The sequence below is a fragment of the Scyliorhinus canicula genome, chromosome 9, assembly GCF_902713615.1.
Source record: "Scyliorhinus canicula chromosome 9, sScyCan1.1, whole genome shotgun sequence".
Classification (NCBI taxonomy): domain Eukaryota; kingdom Metazoa; phylum Chordata; class Chondrichthyes; order Carcharhiniformes; family Scyliorhinidae; genus Scyliorhinus; species Scyliorhinus canicula.
Genome location: NC_052154.1, coordinates 76,880,608 through 76,905,461, shown reverse-complemented (window position 1 = coordinate 76,905,461; position 24,854 = coordinate 76,880,608). Strand labels below are relative to the sequence as shown.

At 47.9% G+C, this 24,854-nt stretch overlaps 1 protein-coding gene across 8 annotated transcripts in view; it reads right to left on the bottom strand.

Annotated features, from left to right (window-relative positions):
• Positions 1–4,699: 4,699 nt before the first annotated feature.
• si:dkeyp-50b9.1 overlaps positions 4,700–24,854 on the bottom strand; it is a 100,861-nt gene continuing 80,706 nt past the window's right edge. For all 8 annotated transcript variants that reach the window (XM_038806954.1, XM_038806955.1, XM_038806959.1 and 5 more), the window contains 3 exons: positions 22,889–22,922; positions 13,999–14,079; positions 4,700–5,003 (listed from right to left, as the gene is read on the bottom strand). In XM_038806954.1, the coding sequence (XP_038662882.1) occupies positions 4,920–5,003; positions 13,999–14,079; positions 22,889–22,922 (199 nt within the window). In that variant the 3' untranslated portion in view covers positions 4,700–4,919. The remainder of the gene's footprint in view (positions 5,004–13,998; positions 14,080–22,888; positions 22,923–24,854) is intronic.

Genomic DNA, 24,854 nt, shown 5'->3' with positions numbered 1-24,854 from the left:
TTAATTAATTAAATCTGGAACGTAAAGCTAGTTTCAGTAATGGTGGCCATGAAACTGCTATCAATGATTGTTATAAAAATCCAACTGGTTCACTAATGGGGAAGGAAATCGGTCATCCTCACCCAACCTGTGACTCCAGACCCACAGTAATGGAGGTGGCTTCTCACGACCCTCCGAAAGTGTTTTGCAAGCCAGGCAATTCACACCCACATCCCATGAAACAATAAATTAATGAAAAAATATGGGACGAGAGGTTCAGGCTGGTCCATTCAGGCTTTGCTGCGACTGAGTGAGCAATTCTCCCCAGCAGCCATGCAGCCTCGCTGAGGGGAGGCAAAAGGAAAACATTAGCTGATTGGGGGGGCATGAGAAATCTCGGAAATTCCTCTCTGATTTCTGAAGACAATCATAAACAAATTTTGGGTGATAAATAATTTTTCAAAATAATTTGTTTGCAAATTGTGTAAACATGACCACCGTGGTATGATTGTTTCATGGTGGGTAGCACGGTGGCGCAGTGGGTTAGCCCTGCTGCCTCATGGCGCCGAGGTCCCAGGTTCGATCCCGGCTCTGGGTCACTGTCTGTGTGGAATTTGCACACCCTCCCCGTGTTTGCGTGGGTTTCGCCCCCACAACCCAAAGATGTGCAAGCTAGGTGGATTGAACACACTAAATTGCCCCTTAATTGGAAAAAATGAATTGGGTACACAAAATTTAAAAAAAAATGATTGTTTCATGGTATGATTGTGTTTTATGTTTCTCATAGGTGTTGGGCATGGAAGTGGCTTGTGACAGATGGGAAGGGCTACAAACTTTCTTTCAGAGGTAGTTGACATAAGAGTCATATGATGGCCTCATCAGGAATGTTCAGTAAGGAGGAATCACCACCCTTGGCTTCACTTACCTGTCATGCCTTGGATGCCAAGCTGAATGAACAGAGAATTGAGGCCTCCCTGGTCTCCTTGCCTCTCATAAAGTTAGGTTTTGCAGCCACATCCTTACCCTGGGCCTCTTTTGGCTCATCAGTCCCATCAATTGAGTCATCCCCTGCTGCCTGGGGAGCAGACTTGCTGTCTTCATCCTCCATTAGGACCCCCTTAAGAACCAGATTGTGAGGCGTGCAGCACAGAACAATAAGAGGGTCGTGTTCTAATGGATATCAGAGTGCTCCCCAATTGGTATAGACAGCAGAACCTCACTTTGAGCAGGCTAATTTTATCTCAGTCAGTGCCCTTGTAGAAGCAGGACTTCTATTGTACCTCTCCTCCACCTCTGTCCCTGCGTGTCAGAGTGGCGCATGAGCCACCTTTTCAAGGGATCCAAGAGCCAACCATCCAACTGAGCTGGAGTGACGAAAAGCCTTGGCACCTGGGAGTGCTGCAGGATGTACGCATCATGGGAGCTGCCCGGGTACCTGGCACAGATCTGCAAATCAATGGTCGCAAACAATCTGGACACTGATGAGTGGAAGTCCTTTCTATTAATGAAGGCACCTAGTTCACCCATTGTTGCCTCTTTGACTACATGAGTGCAATCTATGGAACCCTAGATGTGGGGGAGCCCAGCAATTGCAGTGAAGCCTCTGGCTTGCTCAGCCTGGCTGGCTTTGTTGGTTCAGAAATTAATGAAGTTTATCACTAGTCCGACAGAGCTTTAGTGACACAGCTGTGGGCAGCAGATTGGGAGACACCACATGGACCACTCACCGATCCTTGAAAGGAACCAGAGGCAAAAATGTTCAGGCCCCTGTCACTTTCAGAGCCACTGGCATTGGGTGGCCACCGACATAGTTTGGGGCCAATCATGCAGCAGTTGGAGGTCAGTCTCCTTAGAGGTGGAGTCTCCTTCAGCACTGGACCTCTGACATCCGCAGGTAGCTGGTGTGCTGCCTTTAGATTCTTCCTGCAGGTTAAAAGCATCTTCTGAGGTCCCCTAACCCTTGCACTACCTGTTGGCCCTACACCCTATGTGGCTGCATGTCTCTTTCCACCGATCATTCTCTGGGACACTACCTGTAGATACCAGCCCTCCTCTCTTTTCTGGCCCTCTCCTCCTCAGAGAAGGCCCGTCCAGCTCAGTAGACAATCCTCATTTGCTGGACTACAGATGGCGCAGGATAGTGCACTGAAGGGCGCCCTCAACAGAAAGCCTCGTAAGAAAGTTTGTAAGTCAAATAGTCCACTAAAAAACACAGGAAATGCAATGAACTGTCAGAAAATCACCAACAACCAACTCTCACCTAAATGCCTCCCTACTCACTGAGCCATGGCTCTGGTCAACTTTTATCCCACCCTGGATTGAGTTCACGTTAAAAACGGGATGGCTGCCTACCCATGTGGCCCATGCGCTGCCCAGAAAATCGCATAGAATGTAAAATTCAGAACAATTGCCTTTTAAATGGGATAATAGCCCTTTTAGTCGTCGACGGGTGAGCTTCCGACTGCCACGCGTACTTGCTTACTGCAATATGGCGCGATTGTAGTGATATGCATAAGCAGTTGTACATGTAAATATGTTTGACCTCTGACCACTAAGTGGCAGGCAAGTAATACCATGTGACACTGTAACCTTGGGGGGGGGGGGGGGGGGGGGGGGGGGTCTGTCGGAGAATTTGACGTGGTTAGTTGTGTTTATGATTGTTCCAATTTGTTAGTGTTAGTTTCCAACCCACAGTTTGTTATACAATCATTAATTTGATTAGTCTAGAACTAGATGTTCTTTGGTATGCGGACTCATCATTGTCTCTGTCCTAGATAATAACAGTCGGGACACGCACCCAATGTTTTCTGGTGAGTTCTTGTCGACCGCGCACCCGTTTGGGTGTAAAATTCTGGTCTTAAGGTCTGCCAGCTAAAGCCCTTTCTCTGATTGGAGCCTCCTTCTCTGCTCCTCTCTTTGTTCCCTATCTTATCTGTGTCCTCTTCCTGGGACATGTTTCTACAATGGCACTCCGCTCCTGGTTGCATGACCCAGGTTTTCGTGCCATTTTTGCTTTTTACGCAGTTGCCCTGGCCCAAAGAACTTAAAATGTTGAATTGCCCATGCATGGAAACTCCAAGAGCTCTCGGGACTTGGATTTCCTAACCTGTGTTGTCGATGAGAAGTGAGTTGGCTTTAATAACAAACACCAGGCTATTTAAATATTGCCTCTTTCTTTATTAAACTCAAGAAAACGTGTACAATTGGTTCTTTAATGATCACAGCATGTGAACAGTTAACCACTCCTTGACTTGGCAAGCATATCCTTTGCACAGAAAATCCTGTTAATTAGGAGTGGGAAAAGAGGAGAGCCGTTTGACCCCCTCCCCACCTGAGCCATTTGACTCCTCCCCACCTGATCATGCCATTTTGACACAACTCCCACTCTTCACTGGACACGCTGGAGGAGCTTTATCTCTGGTGGAATCTGTCACTGGATTATAATAATAATAATAATACTCGCTATTGTCACAAGTAGGCTTCAATGAAGTTACTGTGAAAAACCCCTATATTAGATCATTTCAGAACTTGCACACACCAAAGTCATAGAAACCTCCCAGTTATGGTGATAAAAATTGAATAGTGCTAACTGGTTGAAAATCGTAGCATCGTGTTGCAGTGGTGGCTTAATATGTGTCTGGAACAGATTCCATCCAACACTGAAAACAGCTATCAATGGAGTAAGAAGAGGATGAGAAGTCTCTTAAAGTGACCAACATTACTTAGACTTCCCTGGTTGCTCAGGTGCTTTATCAATTGGATGTGCACTGTAACTGAGCACCCTAACTATAACCATATTGGCCAGAATCTTCTGCCCAACAAGAGGCGGGCAGGCCTGAGTTGGTGGGTTGGGATCAGGACTGATACCCGACACCTTCTCACCTCCACTGGAAATAAATTCTGGACGGAAAGGCCCTTAGTCGACCTTCCCACCTCCATTTGATTCCCTTAAATGGCCAATTAATGACTACTTAAGGGCCTCTTTCTGCCTCTGCTGTAATCGTTCTGGCTTCAGGTAGGTCTGCCAACAGATGGCCTGCACGGCTGGGAGAGCGGTGGGCAAGGGGTGACATGATCTGCACTAATATGTGCATGATCAAAGGCATGGGCAAGGGGCAGAGGGTGCCTGCTGACAGCCACCCACTGGCTTTGTTGCCCTATGGCCCATCTCTGTCTGTGATCCCTGCCAGAATCCCACCCCTCCCAACGGCACTTACCTTTCTCTTGGGTTGCTCCACTATCCTGGGACCCTGGGTGGTGTTGTTCTTGCAGCAGCCATGGCCTCCTCCGTGGAGCAACCAAGTGCAAGAGTTGCCATTCTCTGATTGACTGGCAGCACTTGGTGGGTGAGAAGATGTCTTCCTGGGTCCTCAGTCTGGAGGAAGCCCTGTCACTGTCCCGTTAATTGCCTGATGGGCAGAAGCCTTCTTCCTCAGAGTCAGTGCGGGAGCCTCGCCGCTTTTTCAGGCAGCGAGCGAGACACCTGCTGAGAACAGAAAATTCCACCCATTATCTAACTTCCAACATTGTCCAATATTGGTGGCCCCACAGAACCATCTAGAAATCATTCCTATTATTATTATTATTGAGCTATTTTATGTTGCATATTGATGCACAATCAATTGTACAAAGACTAAGGTTGGATACAACTGTGGCTTTATTGCAGTAAGATGTGTGGCCTCCCACAGCAGCTGGCGAAATGGCTGCTGAATAGAGGACACGCATATTTATACTCCTCCTACTGGGCGGAGCCAGCAGGCAGGGGCTACCGGTGAACCTGTAGTACAGGTCCTACCTTACATCACCTAATACAGGTGTAACAGTGGTTTACCACACATACAAAATGATTCCATTAAAAAATTAAATATAAAATTGGGTAACTAATTTGTAAATACATTTATATCTACATATTTCAAATTGCCAACAATAATTGAGTTTGATCAGTGAGAAGCATGATGGGTTCCTTCACGGCTGTGGTCAGAGGATGTGGTGCTTCTGTACATCAGCAAACCCACAGGAAGGGCCTACAAATAAAACAGAGGAAATTGATGTTTAGAGTTCCATACATGCAGCTTCATCCGCACCAGCTTTACGGTATTAATCACAGAGTTACTTCCATAAAGAGAGTGTCGCCCATACCCCCTCCAATGCAGAATTTTAAAATGCCCCACCGCCCTACTCTCACTTCCCGAGTCTCCCCCCTCAGGATCCTTATCATCTAAGTTTTTTTATTCTTCTTTTTCACATTTTCTCCCAAATTTACACCCACCAATAAACAATAATCAGTGACAAATATGTCAATCTCCATATCAATAACAACGATCCCATCCTCCCACCAAACCCCAAACATTAGCCCGCATGTTCATACAAACAAATGACAAAAAGGGATCAGGGATTACCCATAGTCACCATTAACACACACAGCCCCCCTCCCCCCAACCCTCCCACCCAAACGCCCCAACTAATGTTCAATGTTATCCAGTTCTTGAAAGTGCATAATGAATAATGCCCATGAATTGTAGAACCCCTCCACCCTTCCCCTCAGTTCAAACTTAACCTTCTCAAGAGTCAAGAATTCCAACAAGCCCCCCCGCCACATCAGGGCACAGGGTGGAGAGGCTGCTCTCCAACCTATCAGGATCCACCTTCGGGCGATCAACGAGGCGAAGGCTAAAACATCTGCCTCCGCACCCATTTCCAACCCTGGCTGGTCCGACACCCGAATATGGCCTCCCAAGTCCAGTTTCACATGCACCACCTTGGAAATTACCCTAAACACCTCCTTCCAGTAATCCTCTAGCTTTGGATAGGACCTAAACATATGAACGTGACACTACCCCCTTCTCCAGTCCCCCTGGCGTCAGCACCTCCTCCAGCAATGTGGAGGCCGGCTCCACCGGGAAGCTCTATATCTCCTTTCTGGCAAAATCTCGAACCTGCTTGTTACTAAACATTTCCCCCTGCTCCAGCCCATACTTCGCTTCCAGCGCCTTCAATCCTGCAAACCGACCCATAAGAAACAAATCTTTTAGTGTCTTAATCCCCTTCTCCTCCCATTTTCGAAAATTTCCATCCCACCTCCCTGGCTCAAATCTGTGGTTCCCCCGAATCGGCATTTCTCTTGACCCTGCCCCCAACCCGAAATGTTGGAAACTGCCTCCAAATTCTCAATGAAGCCATTATTACCAGACTGCCTGAGTATTTCCCCGGGGCTATCGGGAGCGGCGCTGTTGCTAGTGCTTTCAATCCCGACCCCCTGCACAAACTCTCCTCCATTCTCGCCCACTGGGAATCAACCCCTCTGACCCAGCTCCGCACCTTCCCCACATTCGTCGCCCAGTAGTAATACATCAGGTTCGGAAGACCCAAACCCCCTGCCTGCCTTTACCTCTGTAGCAGCACCCTTCTAACTCTGGCCACATTCCCTCCCCATATGAACAAAATAATCCTTCCCTCAATCTGTGAAAAAAGCCTTTGTAGGAAAACCGGCAGTCATTGAAAAATAAACAGAAATCGTGGCAACACGTTCATGTTAACTGCCTGTATCCGACCCGCCAGTGACAGAGGGAGACCATCCCACCTTGCCAGATCAGCTTTCACTCTCCCCACCAAACTAGAAATGTTGTACCTGCGGAGCACACCCCACACCCGGGTAACCTGCACCCCCAGGTACCTAAAGTGAGTCCCTGCCCTACGGAATGCCAGCCCCCCCACCCCTTCCCCCGGCCGAGACATCACAAAATAACCATCTATGTCAAGCATAACATTTGCAGCACAGATGCTTTAATCCTTCCGTATATGTGTTACTTGCTTTGTGTTTACGATTAGTGTCATTTAACAACAATTTGCATTTATATCGTGCTTTTAAGATAGTGAGAAATTCCAAGATGCTTCACAGAAATGAAAATTTACACCAAGCCACAGGAGAAAATATTAAGGCAAGTGACTAAAGCTTGGTCAGACATAGGTTTTAAAGTGCTTTTTAAAAGGAGGAGAGAGAGACGTTGAAAAGTTTAGGTTAAAAATTTCAGACTTTACAGTCAGGATTGATGAAGGCCAGAGGTGGGGTGAAGAAAATAGGGGGCTGCACAAGGCACCAGAATTGAAGGACTCTTCCCTTTTCTTTAATGTTCCTGAGAGCAGAGGCTAGCAGAGGTTTCACACACTTGTCTTTATGCTAAATTATCATGTAGCCAATTTCATCCATGAAGATGGCAGTGTGGTTGTTACCTACTCTGGACCCAGCTTTTATTTCTATATTTGTCTCATGATAATTTCCTATTACCTCTTTTTCTATTGCCATTATCCCTTTTGTCATTGAATTGCTCCTGTCTGTCAGATTATTATAGACTTTCCCTCTTGTTTTTTCACTATCTCCCACTCCCATCCCTATTTCTCTGGTTCTGTACTTGCTTAAAAGCTGTTCATCTTCCAATTGTGATAAAGGATTACTGAAAAATTAACTGTTTTTCTCTCCATAAATATTGCCTGATCTGCTGAATGTTTCCAGCATTTTCTGTTTTTATTTCAGATTTCCAGCATTTTATTAGCTATCTTGGTTACTCGGCCTATATGCATTGTCGACGGTTTCCCTTCACTATTGAAAATGACCGTTTCTTGCACGCATAGAGTCATCATGTGTTCTAACACATAGCCTGATTGGAGACCTGCAGGCTTTCCAGAATGCGGTCAGGGATGAACTGGCTGCTGTTGTTGGGACTGCCCAATCTTTCGACCTTCCTTTTTGTCCTTAGCTGCTTGCATTCTTTGCTACCCCAGGTAGTTCTTTTGCGCATTGCTTCCCAGTCCGTAGTGGATATGTTGCATTTTCTGAGGTTCATCTTCAAGGAATACTTGAACTTTAACCTCGCATGCGGTGTCCAAGCTTAAGTTGTAAATACATGAGCACCTCAGGGATTTTATTGTTAGCCATATGGACCACATGTGCACTCCATCTGAGTTCAGCTCTGATGATGACTGTTTCAATTCCAGTTATTTCTGTTCTTTGAAATACCTAAACATTGAACACTCTCCGGCCATTTGATGTCTATGGTGTTCCAAATACATCTCAATAAGCAGTTGGACAGGCTCCACACATATTTGGGCTAGGTAGGTTCCACACATGTTTGGGCTAGGAGAGTAGGTTTTACCGCAGTTATTAACGCAGAATGTTTTGTTGCAATAAGAACAAAAATGTTGTAAGAAAATCAGGAAGCGCTGGAAAAACTCAGCAGTTCTGGCAGCATCTGTTTCTCTCTCCATAGATGCCACCAGACTTGCTGATTTTTCACTTTCTGCTTTTTATTTCACATTTCCAGCATCCACAGTATTTTGTTCTTAAGGTTTTGCAGCATGTGTGATACCTTGGTTCTTCCACAGTCTCTTGCGAAACAAGCAAATGCTGAGCTTATTCTAGCAGTTCTATTTGTCACACTGCTGTCAATGCAGACATTTCTAAAGATTGTGCTTCCAGATAGGTAAAGTTATCTACAGTCTTCCGAGTTGTGTCATTGATTTATAAATAGGCGGGCCATGGTGAGAATTTGGTGGTGGTCGGTGGAGGATCTCTGTCTTCTTTAAGCTGATGGGCCCACTGTTATCAGATGCCTTTGAAAATAGTACATGACCCATTGAAGGCCATACCCAAGTGTGACACAAATGCACAGCCATCAGCAAACAGCAATTCCCTAACTATCATTTCTGATACTTTAATTTAAAAAAAATCTTTTTATTGGGATTTCAAAATTTATAAACAGTTAGATACATTGTTAGCCACGCTGATTTACTTTATTGTACAGAAAGGTTTGTCCTGTCCTTCCCTTAGTTTACCCTATTTACATTCTGCGGCCTCTGGCTCAGCTTGAGATCCCTCCCACCATTGCCCCCCCCCCCCCCCAGCCCACCCCTCCCTTCCCCCCTCCCTCCCCTTTTGTCCTCCCCCTTTCCCTCCCTGTCCTCCACTCTCAATCCCGTTCGTCTTCTGTCCCTGCCACTTTCATCGCTGCCACGTCTGCTCTCCCTCTAGGTTGTTTGTTTTAACAAACTCGTCGGCCTCCGCCGGGGTGCTGAAGTATGCCACCCAGAGTCTGGCCGGGAATAGCATGCCGAATCGGATCCCTTTTTTGTAGAGCGTCAATTTCGCTCTATTGAATTCGGAACTCTTTTTTGCCAGGTCCGCCCCAATGTCCTGCTACACCCTGATTCTATGCCCTTCCCACGAGCATGACTTCATCTGATGAGCCCATCTCAGGATTTTTCCCCAGTCCTGGAACCGGTGCAGGTTCGCAATTATCACCCTCGGCTGCTCCCCGGTTTTGGGTCTAGGCCAAAGCGACCTGTGTGACCTGTCCATCTCTTGGGGGGCTTGGAAAGTCCTCCCTCCCCACTAGCTTGCCCAGCATTTGGGCGATGTAGTCCGTTGGGTCCCTTCCTTCAACGCCCTCTGGCAGACCCACGATTCGGACGTTTTGTCATCTAGACCTATTTTCCTGATTCTCAACCTTCCCTTTTAGGCTCCCCTTAGCCACCACCAACCTCTTCACCTCAGTTTCCAGAGCCACAATCCTGTCGCTCTGGTCCATGGATGCTTTCTCCAGGTTCAGGATCGTCCACTCCTGGGTCTCCACCTTCTGTCCCAGGCTTCTATCGTGCGCTGCAGGGTGGCTATCACTTCCTACACCACCACCTCCTTCATCAACACATGGAGCTCCATCCTTTTTTAAAAAAAATTTAGATTACCCCATTATTTTTTCCAATTAAGGGGCAATTTAGCATGGCCAATCCACCTACTCTGCACATTTTTGGGTTGTGGGGGCGAAACCCACGCAGACACGGGGAGAATGTGCAAACTCCACACGGACAGTGACCCAGAGCCGGGATCGAACCTGGGACCTCAGCGCCGTGAGGCAGTTGTGCTAACCACTAGGCCACCGTGCTGCCCTATGGAGCTCCATCCTGATCGCTTCCTTCATGGCATTCAATTCCTTTTTTAACACGTTCCTCCATCTGTCCCCCTGTGTGTGTGTGTGTGTGTGTGTGTGTGTGTGAGGGGAGGGGAGGGGAGGTGGGGGGGGGGGGGGGGGGGGGGGGGGGGGGGTTGTCGTATCCTGTTCCTGTTCCGCCATTCGGGTCGCCGATCTTTCCCCCTCTTAGTTCGCCTGGGTCTCCGCCTCGCCTCGTGGGGCTGTCTGCCCGTTCGCCCGTTGTTCCTGCCCCTTTCCTTCGCTGCTGCTTCTAATTTCTCACCGTCCCCTCGATCTATTGTTTGCAGGCATCTTCTTCTTTGTCATTCCGGTGGGTTTTAGGAGGCTTTGTAGGCCAAAATCTCCGGTAAATTTACTGGATTGGATCCGATTGGGAGGAGAGCTACCGCGTCCGCTCAGCACATCGCCGCCACTTTAATTGAGGATTTCAGTCATCTCAGGTTTAAGAGATTTCTATCTGTTTGAATTGGATATATATTCCATCAGTATTTGCATCAAATATCCAGTAAGCATGGTAGCAATGAATACAGGCTTCACACCACTCGTTATGTCAAAATAGTCAATATATGCACCACAATCAGTGATTGGCCGTCATTTCATCGTGAAGCTGTCTATCAGATTTTCAACTATATCAGGGCCAAGTTTGATTGAGACTGAACACAAGACCTTTCTATTGTGTCAAATACCTTTGTAAGGTCAACAAGTACAAGTATTATCCCAACTTGTATTTGCTGAAGGATGATGATCATGTCATGAGTGCCCCTCTCTTTCATGAACTCACTTTGCCTTTCCAAGATGAAATTTATTATTTCTCAGCTAGATATGCAGAAACTGGCATGCACAGTGCTGCAAACTTCTGCTGTGGCTTACCAGTATGTTGAGGTGAACTTTTGTCAGAATCGTATCAGCTATCACAAGCAGTGAGATTCCTCTGTAGTTGTCCTCTGCACAGAATGCTGTCCTTTTCCTTTGTACAAGTGAACAATTGTGGGATCCTTGAATTCCAAAGGGAGTACCGTGCATGTCTTCAGGGCTTTATAGAAGCCTCATGCTTTGCCAATCAACATCCTATGCAATTTTTGTTTCAGGTTCCTTTTGCCCTCCTGGAGTGATTCCATATCAGCTTTGTTTCCCAGCCAATGCTGCATTTGCTGTATTTTTCTCCTTTAGAAATTCTTTAATTTGATCATTGTTTTCATTAAATCAATCTTGGTGGTTTGTGTGTTCCCTGGGGAGCTTCCAGGACTTTTGATTTGAAGGTTGCCCATGATCATTCAGATTTTCTCTGGAGGGCAGCTGTTTCTCATCTGAGCCTGAATTGTTTGCAACACTGTGAATGCCAATTTCTGCACATCTAGCTTTCTTGGGGGTGTAATGCACGTTTGTCTTCTTTTTGGTGTGACAGCAAATTCCGTCTTGGAGCATAGCATCATGTGGTGTGTAAAGCACTGCACTCCTCTCATAACCCTGGTGATCATTCCATCTTTTATGTTGCTCTACCAGGAGATGATAAAGTTGGTTTGCTGCCAGCATTTAGATCTTGCGTGTATCCAAGTGCTTTTGTAATTTGCCTTCTGTCTAAAGATGGTGTTGATGATTGACATATTCCAGTAGGTTGCAAAGACTCAGAAGTAGTTGTATTTTCCAACACTTAGATTCCAAAATACACCATTTCAGGCTTGATAGAAAGCACATATCCTTGCAATGAAGTTGGCAATTGATTGAATTGAATCGATTGAATTTAATTTATTGTCACGTGTACCGAGGTACAGTGAAAAGTATTATTCTGCATACAGTCCAGACAGATCGTTCCATACATGAACAAACATAGAACATGCATAAATACACAATGTAAATACATAGGCACAGGTATGAGGTGAGCATACGGAGTGTAGCACTACTCAGTAGAGAAGATGTGTGAAAAAATCAGTTTAGTCCATAAGAGGGTCATTCAGGAATCTGGTAACAGCGGGGAAGAAGCTGTTTTTGAACCTGTTAGTGCGTGATTTCAGACTTTTGTATCTCCTACCCGATGGAAGAAGTTGGAAGAGAGAATAACCCGGGTGAGAGGGGTCTTTGATTGTGCTGCCCGCTTTCTCAAGGCAGCAGGAGGCGTAGACAGAGTCAATGGATGGGAGGCAGGTTCACCTTACTGACTGGGCGGTGTACACGACTATCTGTAGTTTCTTATGGTCTTGGATCGAGCAGTTGCCATACCAGGCTGTGATGCAGCCATTTAGGATGCTTTCTATTGTGCAGCTGTAAAAATTGGTAAGAGTCAATGTTGACATGCCAAATTTCTTTAGTTTCCTGAGGAAGTATAGACGCTGTGGTGCTTTCTTGGTTGTAGCGTTGACGTCGGTGGACCAGGACAGCTTATTAGTGATGTGTACACCTAGGAATTTGGAGCTGTCAGTCATCTCCACCATGGCACCATTGATGCAGGCAGTGGGTTTACGATACTTCTCTTCCTGAAGTAAATACCAGTTCTTTAGTTTTGCTGATGTTGAAGGAGAGATTATTGTTGTTACACCACACCACTAGGTTCTCTATCTTCCTCCTGTACTCTGACTTATCGTTGTTCGAGATCTGACCTACTACGGTCGTGTCATCAGCAAACATGCAGATGGAGTTGGAGCCAAAATTTGCCACACAGTCATAGTCTACAGGGAGTATAGTAGGGGGCTAAGTACACAGACCCGCAGGCCCCGGTATTGAGGACTATTGTGAAAGATGTGTTGTTGTTTATCCTCACTAATTGTCGTTTATGGGTCAGGAAGTTGAAGATCCAGTTGCAGAAGCAGGAGCCAAGTCCTAGGTTTTGGAGTTTTGGTGTGAGTTTGGCTGGGATTATGGTGTTAAAGGCGGAGCTGTAATCAATAAATAGGAGTCTGACGTAAGAGTCCTTGTTGTCGAAATGCTCCAGGGAATAGTGTAGGGCCAGGGAGATGGCATCTTCTGTGGACCAGTTGTGGCAGTATGCAAAGTGCAGTGGATTAACGCATTTTGGGAGTATGGAGTTGATGTGTCTCATGACCAACCTCTTGAAGCACTTCATTTTAAAAAATAAATTGAGAGCACCCAATTAATTTCTCCAATTAAGGGGCAATTTAGCATGGCCAATCCACCTGACGTATGCATCTTTTGGGTCGTGGGGACGAAACCCACGCAAACACGGGGAGAATGCACAAACCCCACACGGACAGTGGCCCAGAGCCAGAATCAAACCTAGGACCTCAGCGTCGTGAGGCAGCAATGCTAACCACTGCACCACCGTGCTGCCTCAAAGTACTTCATAATGATGAATGTCAAGGTGACCGGCCAATCAATCAATCAAATCAATCACTTGGCCAGCCCATTCTCTTGGTCTTGCACATCTATTGCCAGTGGCTTGGCAAGTCAAGATGACTGGAGATGTGGTTTACTGCTGTGAGCTGAGCACCTTCTGCATTCATGCTGATGAATGTTACAGCAGTCCACACAGCTGTGATGTGGTGCTTTCAGTACCAATAAGGGAATATAATTTCCTTTGCTGCACATGTGGGTTGGAGATGGGTGTTCTCTCTCACATGCCTGTTTGTTACTTTCACCTGCAACCTGACACAGTTATTGAAGTATGGCTGCTGTGCACAATCAGCTATGTGCAGTAATGAGTGAGAGCTGTCGGGGGACTGTAGATGCAGTTATCCATCCAGCTATGAAGTAAGATGCGGCTGACTCCTGCAGAAGGGACTACCTCTGACACACAGCCATACCCCAGCCCACATGCATAGTGGAATTATAAGGCAAATCTTTCCCTCTCTTACTGAGATGAACACTTATTCTTTCAGTGTTTGAGGACAATGCAGTTTGTGCTATTATGGTTTGTAGCATAGCACCACAAAGTTATATCAAACTGTACCTTTTGTTATAGCTACACTTTATATAATGTACATCTCAATATAAAACAGAGAAACCATGGTTTAAAATAATGCAGCATGGTTAAGGTTCTGAATCAAGGTACTAGAAAACATTTGATTACAGCCAGAAAGCTAACCTGCAGAGGGCTGAAGATAACATACTCCTGTGCTATTCTGGAGTTAGGAAATAATGCTTCATCACACAGGCGTCCAGGTACCTGATAACCAAAGAAACAAGCAATTAATTTTTTTTATAAAATGTTTTTCATTGAGTTTTCATATTTTATATCCAACAAATTACAAATTATTAGAGGGAAAAAAGGAAAAAAAAAACACGCAAAAATTAACGTGTATATTTACAGGTAAGCATCTTCATAGTAACAACTGTGGCCGCCCCCTTTAGCCGGCATACATATTTTACATTCCCCAATATGGCCGAGGCACATGTTTATAGGCATTTATCATTTATTTACAGTTTGGTTTTGGGCCTTAGCTAGCCATCAAACCCCCATAACGAACCCGTAGCCCCCCCCCCCCCCCCCCCCCCCCCGTTCCTTCCCTCGATTCCCGTCCATTTTCCCCTGATTCTTGGCCACCCGACTATTCTTCCTCTTGTACGTTGGCCACAAACAGGTCCCGGAACAATTGCATGAATGGCTCCCACGTTCTGTGGAAGTCGTCGTCTGACCCTCGGGTGGCGAATTTGATTTTCTCCATTTGGAGAGATTCCAAGAGGTCGGACAGCCAGTCTGCAGCTCTGGGCGGTTCTGCTGACCGCCAGCCAAACAGGATTCTACGGCGGGCAATCAGGGAGGCAAGGGCGTCCGCCCTCCTCCCCAGGAATAGATCTGGCTGGTCTGAAACCCCGAAGACCGCCACAATCAGGCATGGCTCCACCCTCACCCCCACCACTTTGGACATAGCCTCGAAGAAGGTTGTCCAGTACTCCACAAGTCTGGGGCAAGACCAGAACATGTGGGCGTGGTTGGCCGAGCCTCTTTGGCACCGTTCACTTCTGTCCTCCACCTCCGGGAAGAACCTACTCATACGGTTTCTTGTTAAGTGGGCTCTATGTACCACTTTTAGTTGCGTCAGGCTGAGCCTTGCGCACGTGGAGGTGGAGTTGACCCTATGCAGTGCTTCGCTCCAGAGTCCCCACCCTATCTCAATCCCCAGGGCCGTCCTCCCATTTCATTCTTGTTGCGTCCAGTACGGTGTCGTCCCTTTCTACCAGTCGGTCATACATGTCGCTACAGTTCCCTTTCTCTAGGATACTTGCGTCCAGTAGGTCTTCCAGTAGTGTCTGTCGTGGCAGTTGTGGGTACGTCCTTGTCTCCTTTCGTAGGAAGTTTTTGAGCTGCAGGTACCGTAGCTCGTTCCCCCCAGCTAGCCGAAATTGCTCTGTCAGTTCGTCCAGTATTGCGATCCTGTCGTCCGTGTATAGGTCTCTGACTGTCAGTGTCCCCCCGTCCTGCCTCCACCTTTTGAAGGTGGCGTCAGTCAGTGCTGGTGTGAATCTATGGTTGTTGCAGATGGGAGCCTTGTCCGACATTTTGGTCAGGCCAAATTGCTGCCGCAGTTGGTTCCAGGATTGGAGGGTGGCTGTCACCACTGGGCTGCTGGAGTGTTTTTTGGGTGGGGATGGGAGTGCTGCTGTGGCGAGGGCCCGGAGGGAGGTCCCCATGCAGGAGGCCTCCTCCACACGCACCCACTCGGCTTCTGGCTCCTGGATCCATCCCCTTTCTCGCTCGGCTGTTGCCGCCCAGTGGTAGAATTGTAGATTCGGGAGGGCTAGCCCCCCCCTGGATTTTGTTTTTTGTAGGACCTTCTTTGGGATCCTAGCATTTTTACCCCCCATACGAACGCCATGATAAGTTTGTCCAGCACTTTGAAAAAGGCCTTGGGGATGTAGATCAGAATGGATCTAAACAGGAAGTGGAACCTGGGCAGTACGTTTATTTTGATCGTCTGGACTCTCCCCGCGAGGGCGAGTGGGAGTGTGTTCCATCTTTGCAGGTCCTTTTTTACTTCCTCCGTCAGGCTGGTGAGGTTCCATTGTGGATCCCTTTCCAGTCATGGGCTATTTGGATCCCCAGGTAGCGGAATTTGTGTCGGGCTTGTTTGAACAGCAGCCCCTTTAGTGCTGTGTACTGGGAAGATCTCGCTTTTGCTCATGTTGAGTTTGTAGCCCGAGAAGGCTCCAAACTCTTTCAGGAGCGCGATGATTCCGTCCATGCTGCTTTGTGGGTCCGAGATGTAGAGGAGCAGATCATCTGCATAGAGTGAGACTCTGTGCTCTCTGCCTCCCCTTCGGATCCCCCTCCAATTTTTTGCTGCCCTGAGCGCGGTTGCTAGCGGTTCGATTGCTAGTGCGAAGAGCAGCGGGGACAGTGGGCATCCTTGTCTGGTGCCCCTGTGCAGCTGGAAGTATTGGGAGTTGGTATTGTTGGTCCATACACTCGCCATGCAAGCGTTGTATAGGAGCTTTACCCAAGCGGTGAACCCTGTTCCAAGCCCGAACCGCTCCAGTACCTCTATGAGGTATTTCCATTCGACTCTGTCGAAGGCCTTTTCTGCGTCCAGGGAGACGATCACCTCTTGTGTTCTCTCCCCGGAGGGGGTCATTATCACGTTCAGCAGGTGCCTGATGTTCGCGGTAAGCTGTCTACCTTTGACGAAGCCCGTCTGGTCCTCTGTGACCACCTCAGGTACACAGTCTTCTAGCCTTTTGGCTAGGATTTTGGCCAGTATTTTGGAGTCTGCGTTCAGCAGCGATATGGGTCTGTATGACCCACATTCCGTTGAGTCTTTGTCTTTCTTAGGTATCAGCGAGATTGAGGCCTGTGCTAACGTGGGTGGCAGTGTGCCCCTAGCTAGCGAGTCTGTGAACATCTCCCGCAGGTGCGGGGCCAGCGCTGTCGCGAATTTTTTGTAGAAGTCCGCCGGGAATCCGTCCGGTCCCGGCGCCTTCCCCGTCTGCATGGAGCTAATGCTCTCCATGATCTCTCCCAGTGCTAGTGGTGCTTCCAGGTCCCGTTTCCTGCCCTCTCCCACGACTGGAATGTCCAGTCCATCAAGGAACCGGTTCATCCCAGCCTTCCCCGTTGGGGGCTCTGAGGTCTACAGCTCTTGGTAGAAGGCCTTGAAGGTTTTGTTAATCCTCTCTGGTTCTGTTTCCAACATGCCTCTGGTACCCCTGATTTGCGCAATTTCTCTGGTGGCTGCCTGCTTTCTCAGCTGGTGTGCCAACAGGCGGCTGGTTTTGTCTCCGTGTTCGTACAGGGTCCCGCGTGCCTGGCGGAGTTGGTGCACTGCTTTCCTGGTGGAGAGCAGGACAAAGTTCCTTTGTAGTTCTTTTCTCTCCGCCAGGAGCTCTACGGTCGGGGCCTCGGAGTATTTACGGTCTACCTCCAGTATGGAGTCGACCAGCTTCTGCCTAGCCACCCTTTCCTCCCTATCTCTTTGCGCTTTGAAGGCAATGATTTCCCCTCTTAGTACGGCCTTAAGCGCTTCCCAGAACGTGGAGGATGAGACCTCCCCGTTTTGGTTGATCTCAGTGTACTCCGCTATGGCCTGCGCTATCCTTTCGCTGAAGGCCTTGTCAGCTAGTAAGGCACCGTCCAACCTCCATGTGGGGCGCTGGGCCCTTCCCGTCTCCAGCCACACGTCCATGTAGTGAGGAGCATGGTCTGATATCACAATTGCGGAGTATTCCACTTTGTCTATCCCTGGAAGCACCGTTTTCCCCACCACAAAGAAGTCAATTCTGGTGTACACGTTGTGTACTGGGGAGAAGAAGGAGAATTCTTTCTCCCCCGGGTGGGCGAACCTCCAGGGGTCCACTGCTCCCATCTGCTCCATAAAGTGACTGAGTTCCCTTGCCATGCTTGAGGTTTTCCCCGTTTTGGGGTTTGATCTGTCCGTTTTTGGATCCTGTACACAGTTGAAGTCCCCCCCCATGATTAGTCGATGCGTCGCTATGTCCGGGATTTCTGCCATGGTCTTTTTGATGAAACTCGTGTCGTCCCAGTTGGGCGCGTACACGTTGACCAGAACTACCGGCGCCCCATCCAGGGCCCCGCTGACCATGACATACCGCCCCCCTGGGTCTGTAACCGTGTTTGTCGCCCTAAACATTGTCCTCTTGCCGATCAGGATCGCCACCCCCTGGCCCTTGTCCCATAGCAGGAATGGTAGGTTTGTCCCACCCAGCCCTTTCTTACCCGCAGTTGGTCCTGCTCCCTCAGGTGCGTCTCTTGGAGGAAGACTATGTCGGCCCTCATGTTTCTGAGGTGGGTGAGGACTCTAGATCCACTGGGCCGTTAAGTCCCCTTACGTTCCAGGTGATTATCCTGGTGGGGGGCTTCTGCCCCCTCGTTCCTGTGGGATTAACCATATTTATCTGGCGGACGCGCCCCTGCCCTCCGGGGTTTCCCTTTGTTAGGGGGCCGTCCAGGATGGCCGCTATCACTGCTCTCCCCATGCGGTCGGGTCTCTGCGCTCCGGGGTTTCCCCTTGTCCCGGGGGCACCCGCCATGGCCGTCCACTGTGTGTCCGCCACGCGGGTAGTCCCCTGCACTCAGGGGGCCCCCTTCGCCCACAGACCGTACTGGGTGGGTGCTTGCAGCGGTTCCTTGTTTCGAGCCCTTGGTTGTGGCACTTTGTAGCCCTGTTCCTTTTCTGGCCTCTTTTGTCCCTTTGTCCCTGCATTTCCCCTCCCTGGTCTCTCGCTCCCTCTGTGCACCCCCCCCCCCCCCCCCCCCCCCCCCCCAGTCTCTCCCTTTTCCCTCCTCCCCTGTATACACCTCCTTCTCCTTTGCCCCTCTATCCCCTATTCCTGTCCCCGTTTGCTCTCCCGACTTTGATGGGTGATCCCCCCCCTCCCCTGCCCGGCGCCTTCCCCCCTGCTTTGTTGCGTGCCCCCGGCGCTAGCTTTCCTGCTCGTACGGTGGCTCCCCTCTCGGAAGTTGTTGTCTCGCTTCTCCTCTGCCTGGCCTCTACGGTTTTCTGCCCGCTCTTCCCCCATCCTACCCTGCACCCCTCTCGCCTGCTCTCCCTTCTCCAATACTCTCGTTCCCTTGTGCTGGGGCTTGGCCTCCTGGAGCGGTCCCTTGGGCAGTGGGTTGTTTTTTGTTCTGGGTATTCCTGCGGGGGGGGGGGGGGGGGGGGCTGGCTTTGCCTCGCCCCTCCCCACCCCCCCGTCGGCGTGTCGTTGCCCCTTGCCAGGGGCCCCTCGTCCCTACACCCCCCTGGTGTTTTTCCAGCCCGTGCTCCTCGACGAACCTATTCGCCTCAGCAGGGGCTGTAAAGAAATATTCCTTGTTTTGGTATGTGACCCAGAGTTTCGCTGGGTACAGCATACCAAAACGCACTTTGCTCCTGTAGAGAGCTGCTTTCGCTCTGTTGAACTCAGCCCGTCTCTTAGTTATGTCTGCTCCAAGATCCTCATAGATTCGGATAACAAGCAATTAATTCAGGATGAACAGCAATATTACTAAAACTAAGTGAAAGAAAAGAAAAACATGTGTTTTTGCCCCTCACCATGTTTCAAAAATTTCAAATTATGTCATGCAGAACAAATTACTTCCTGGAGTGCAATGATTGATTTGTAGACAAGTGCAGCGCCATTGACATAGTTAGAAGATAATGGGCGTGATTCAGCGGCTTTGGCTCACCCGACTTATTGGGACGAGGCCGTTGAATCTCACGACAGGTCACTAGCGGGAATAGCGATGCTCAAAATATCTCACGAGGTGCAATGGAATCTTGAGAGATGTTACAAACTGGTTTTCGCCCTCTGTGGGCGTGATCTAGGTCAGCATATTTGGCTCATTTGAATACATGTTGGGCGGATTCTCCCTGCACTCGCGACTCAATGGGCGCTCCTGTGAGACCTCGCCAGGGCGCCATTTAGTACGGTCCACCCCAAAGTGGACCAGCCATAACGGCACCTAAGGGGGTCTCCCAGGCCGTTAGAGACCCCTGGGTGGTCGGGACAGGGCTGGGTTGCACCATGGCACTCTCCCTAGCACCCAGGCAGTGATGCCTGGACACCCTGGCAGTCAGTGTCACCCGGGCAACCTGCCAGGGTACTGGGCTGGCACTTCCAGGCTGGCATGGGCACTGCCAGGGTGCTAGGTTGGCAGTGGCAGGGTGTCCAGGTGCTAGTTTGGCAACGACGGAGATCGGGTGGGTGGGGGTCCGGGGGCCTCCCCAAGGTTGGAGGGAGGGGTTGAAAATGGACGGGGATGTGGCGGTTGGGGGCCTGAAAGGAGGGGGGTGTGGAGGTCAAAGGAAGGGGCAGCCAGACAATATAGCATCCCAATCTGCGAGGAGCATTTCAAGCTCGGCAGCAAGAAATCCCTCTGAGTGCGGCCTCGGTGGAGAGAAACGCTCGAGGCAAAAAAAAATCCCAGCAAAGTGGCATTGAATAGCGAGATATTTATGGTGCTGAAGCCACCGATAAACACCCTGCTAAATGCGCCCAAAACCGGACATAAAAACTTTTAGGGTCAATTGTACCCAATAATAGAACTCACCAGAAGGTTAAGATGGAATATTTTATTGGACTGTTGTTATGTAGTAGTTCATTCCCAAAATTGGGGTATTTTATTCAATTGATCATATATAACAGATTATGTATTTACCTGGAGTATTATACTTAACTGATATGACAAGAGCTGGGCTGTAATATAAATTATGCTCTAACTTGAGGTATCTAAGTTACATGGCAAATTGTATCCTTAATCAAGGTATTACACATGTACGAGTTTAGTCGAGCAGGTCATGTGCTAATTCAGAGTATTATAAACGTAGCAGGATTATTTGATAAATACTGAAAATCCAGTTGAACTAGCTAATAATAATCCTGTTAGCCAACACAAATGGGAATAGCTGAAGTAAACCACATGCAGCATCATGACTGTCCATTGATGGAATGCTGCATTTTGAGAAGTATAATGTACAATAATTACTGGGCCCAACTGCTGTCCAGTCAGCTACTGAAATAAATATTGAAAGGTCTGACTTTTCACCACCTTCCTCCATCCTGGCATTGGACAGAATGTGCACTGCTCCTGGACAGGCTCAGGATTAGGACTTCTGACAGAGGCCTCTCTTCTCCTGACAGTGGGGGTGACAGGAATATGAAGCACAGCCGTAGGCCTCAGAACAAATGCGAATGTCATGGTGCCATTATTTCGAGAGGGCCTTCAGCAAACGCTGGTCCCAGAAAATGAGGAGGCCAAGAGCCTGCCTCTTACCACATTTAAATGCTTCTGAGTAAGTATTACCAGCACAGGTCAAGCTCCTGTGCTTATATTGGACAGGTATTTAGCAAATCATGCCCCAAGTCAGAGCCCCTTTTACTTGGCCTGGGATTTCCCTGGGAGTGAGAGTCAGGAAAATCAACTTCAAAGGTTTGTCAAACTTCCCACCCCAACATAAAACATACCTATTGCTTACATTGGTCAAAAAGATATAACAATTAGCCTTTTGCAATAATACTAATTTCAAAGTTGCTGGTTCTATCATCTTAAGTGTTTCATTTATCGCAGCAGCTGTGCTGACTCATTTTTTATATTACATTGAATTGAATAATGAATTTGTTTCCCAATGAGCAGCATTTATTAGGTTATTTTTGTGGCAATATTATCATATCTTGGACTACTCTTTGAGAAGATCATTTACCTACTGAATTCCACTGTGTTATACAGAGACCTATGGCTGAATTTTCACTGTAGAGGTGGGAAAAACAGGGGCCGGGTTTGTTTCTGGGTCAAAAACCTGACTTTCATGACACAACTGTTTGCTCTTTGTTGCCACCAGGCTTGTTGACAGTAATGGTGGATGTGGGTTCACTCTGTATCACATATTTATCTTTGGCAAATCTGTTGGAGTGGTTGATTGCAGGTGTCTCCTTGTCAGTTGGAAATACGCTTCCAGCTTCAATGAGATTAATGTCCTGGGAGGCTTACTGCGACTTGGAAAGTGTGTCTGCCAATGTTTGTTTTTTACCTTGAATGTATACTGTCTCATAGACAAATCTCATGAGGCAGAGATGGAAATTTTAGATTCTAGAAGGCATCTTTGCCAGCTCCTTTTCATCCAGGTGTGTTTCGATTTGACCTTGAGGCAGTGATATAGTCTGAAAACTTCTTGCATACACAAGTGAATGCAAAGGCTTCCTTGCTATGACACTGTATCTCAGCTCCGTGTCTGACAGCCCTCTGGAAGTGTAGTACTTTGCCATTCACATATGCCCTAGACAGATGTTTTGTTTCTTGTCCAATTACCACCCCTTTTGGCTCTGCACCACCAACTCTTCTGTCATTTAATTTCTACTGTATTCCATCCTATACAGACTTTCCCTTATATTCTTTTTCCATCCCTCCCTTTCACTTGCTTAAAACCTATTGCATTTCTTACTTTTCCCAGTTCTGATGAAAGGTCATCAACCTGAAATGGTAACCTATATTCACTTATGTCTCACCTGCTGAGTATTTCCAGAATTTCTGTTTTTAGTTATAATAGTGCACAAAACCTAATAGGTCAAAGGGAAGTTTCCAAAAAATATGGAGCAATGCAACTGGAATACATTTTAATGTTATTAACATTACTGCCTTGTACTGGCCATCAGTGGGGACTGGGGACTATATCAACAACAGAAAGGGGTTATAGTTGACCCTTTATGTCACTGTATATGTTTCTTTTTTCTAATTTAGAGCACACAATTTTTTTTTTCAATTAAGGGGGAAATTAGCAAGGCCAATCCACCTACCCCACACATTTTTGGGTTCTGGGGGTGAGACACACGCAGACATGGGAGAGTGTGCAAACTCCACACAGACAGTGACACGGGGCCGGGATGGGACTCAGATCCTCGGTGCCTTGAGGCAGGTGTGCCAACATGCCGATCCTGTACAGGTTTCTGTGACAAATTTAAGTACTCTCCTTTCAAACTTAATTCTATTTCAAACTTCAGACTCATTTACATATCACAACTGAATCATTGCGTGTAATACTTACCAAAATGGAGTCAAATCCTTTAGATGGTGAATCCCTACACAAAGGAAAGTGAGCATTACAAAAAATTGACAGTCTCAGAGACATTCTTATTTTCGCTGCAATTTGAATATCTAATCAGTTATATTTTACATCAAAATTACAGAACAGCAGCAGTCATTGAATGGAAGTCCAACCAGTTCCCATCCACCACTACCCTCCTCTCCTTGTTGAACTTGTTCTCGTGTTGAACAACTTCTACTTCGACTCTACTTACCTCCTCCAAATAACATATGTTGTTTTGGATACCTGCAGTGTCCTTGCTCTGCCCACCTTTTGTGGGATATCTGGAACATTCACTATTCCAGTCCTACTCAGGTCCCCTCCTTCATCTCTTTTTTCTGCTACATTGATGATTGAATTGGTGCCATTTCCTGCTCTCACTCTGAATTGAAAACATTTAAACAACTTTGTTTACAATTTCTATTCTTAGCTTTACGTGGTCCATCTGTGATACTTTGCTTCCATTCCTCGACTTCCCTGTCTCCATTTTTTGGGGTAGGTTATTAACCAGTATTCACTACAAGCCCAATGATTTCCGCAGCTACCTGACGACACTTCCTCGCATATTGCCTCACATAAAGCCTTTATTCCATTCACCCAGTTTCATTATCTCCGTCACATCTGTTCCACTGTTGCAGCTATCCATAGAAACCCTTCTCGTGTATCTTCCTTTTTCCTCAACCAAGAATTCCCTTGCACTGTAGTTGGGAGAACCCTTGATAGTATCCATTCCATTTCCCATACTTCTGCTCTTGCCTCTTCTCCTTGCCTCCCCACCTCCAGAACATCGATTGGGTTCCCCTAGTCCTCACCTTCAATCCCATTCGTATTCAATCGATAATCCTCTCCTTTCCACCACATCCAGCATGATACCACCATCAAACACACCTTACCCTCTCTTTCAGCATTCTGAAGAAATCATTCCCTCAGTGACTCCAAGGTGCATTCCTCAGTCACTCCCAATACCCCGTCCTCTTAACACAAAAGCACAGAAAATATAACACGTGGCCTTTTCCATCTTCTGTTCTCACCATTCAGGGTCGCAAACACATCTTCCAGAACTTCTACTTGTATTTCTTACTATTCTAGTGTACAATGGGATGAACAAGTGCAAATTAAATGACCATTTTGCTGTTAAGTTCACAGTTATGACTCTGAGCTTCTGTTTTAATTCTGTACCATGATCTTTTGATCTTTTGTCCTCAAACTCCTGCAGTCTTCCAGTGAAGAGTGTCACCCACTGAGCCACGTAGGTGGTTTATGAGCATGGGGAAAAAGCGAGCAGGATGTTGGTGCATCAGTTAAGGAGGCAGGCAGCGGAGAGGGAGATTGGAAGGGTGAGGGATGAAAGACATAGGGTGGGATTCACCGCAATCGGCGAATTGGCCCGATGCCGGCGCCAAGAATGGCGCGAACCATTCCGGCATTGGGCCAATCGGAAGTTGTGGAATTCTCCGCACTTCCAGGGGCTAAGCCAGCACTGGAGGGGTTGGCGTTGTGCCAACCGGCGGCGAAGGGAATGCGCAAGTTAGCGCATGTGCAGAACCGCCGGCATGGTTTAGCGCATGCGCAGACCGACCGGTGTATTCTGGCGCATGCGCAGGGGGGTGTTATCTCCGCGCCAGCCATGGCCAAGCCCTACAGGGACTGGCGTGGAAGGAAGGAGTGCCCCCACGGCATAGGCCAGGCCACCGTGGGGGGGCCCCCCTGGGGCCGGACATGCCAGTTATATGCAGCACTCACCACTCCAGCAACAAAGACATCAACAATCCACAAAAGCTTTTCTTCAATGATGCCATCAGGTTTCTCATGTGGATTAATGTCCCGCATGTCTTCTTGGTTCAAACCAGACTGCCTTCTGGACTCATACGTCCCCCTGAGTCCCATGTTCCAGGACCCAGATATTTTTCCTGGCTACAGAAAAGGA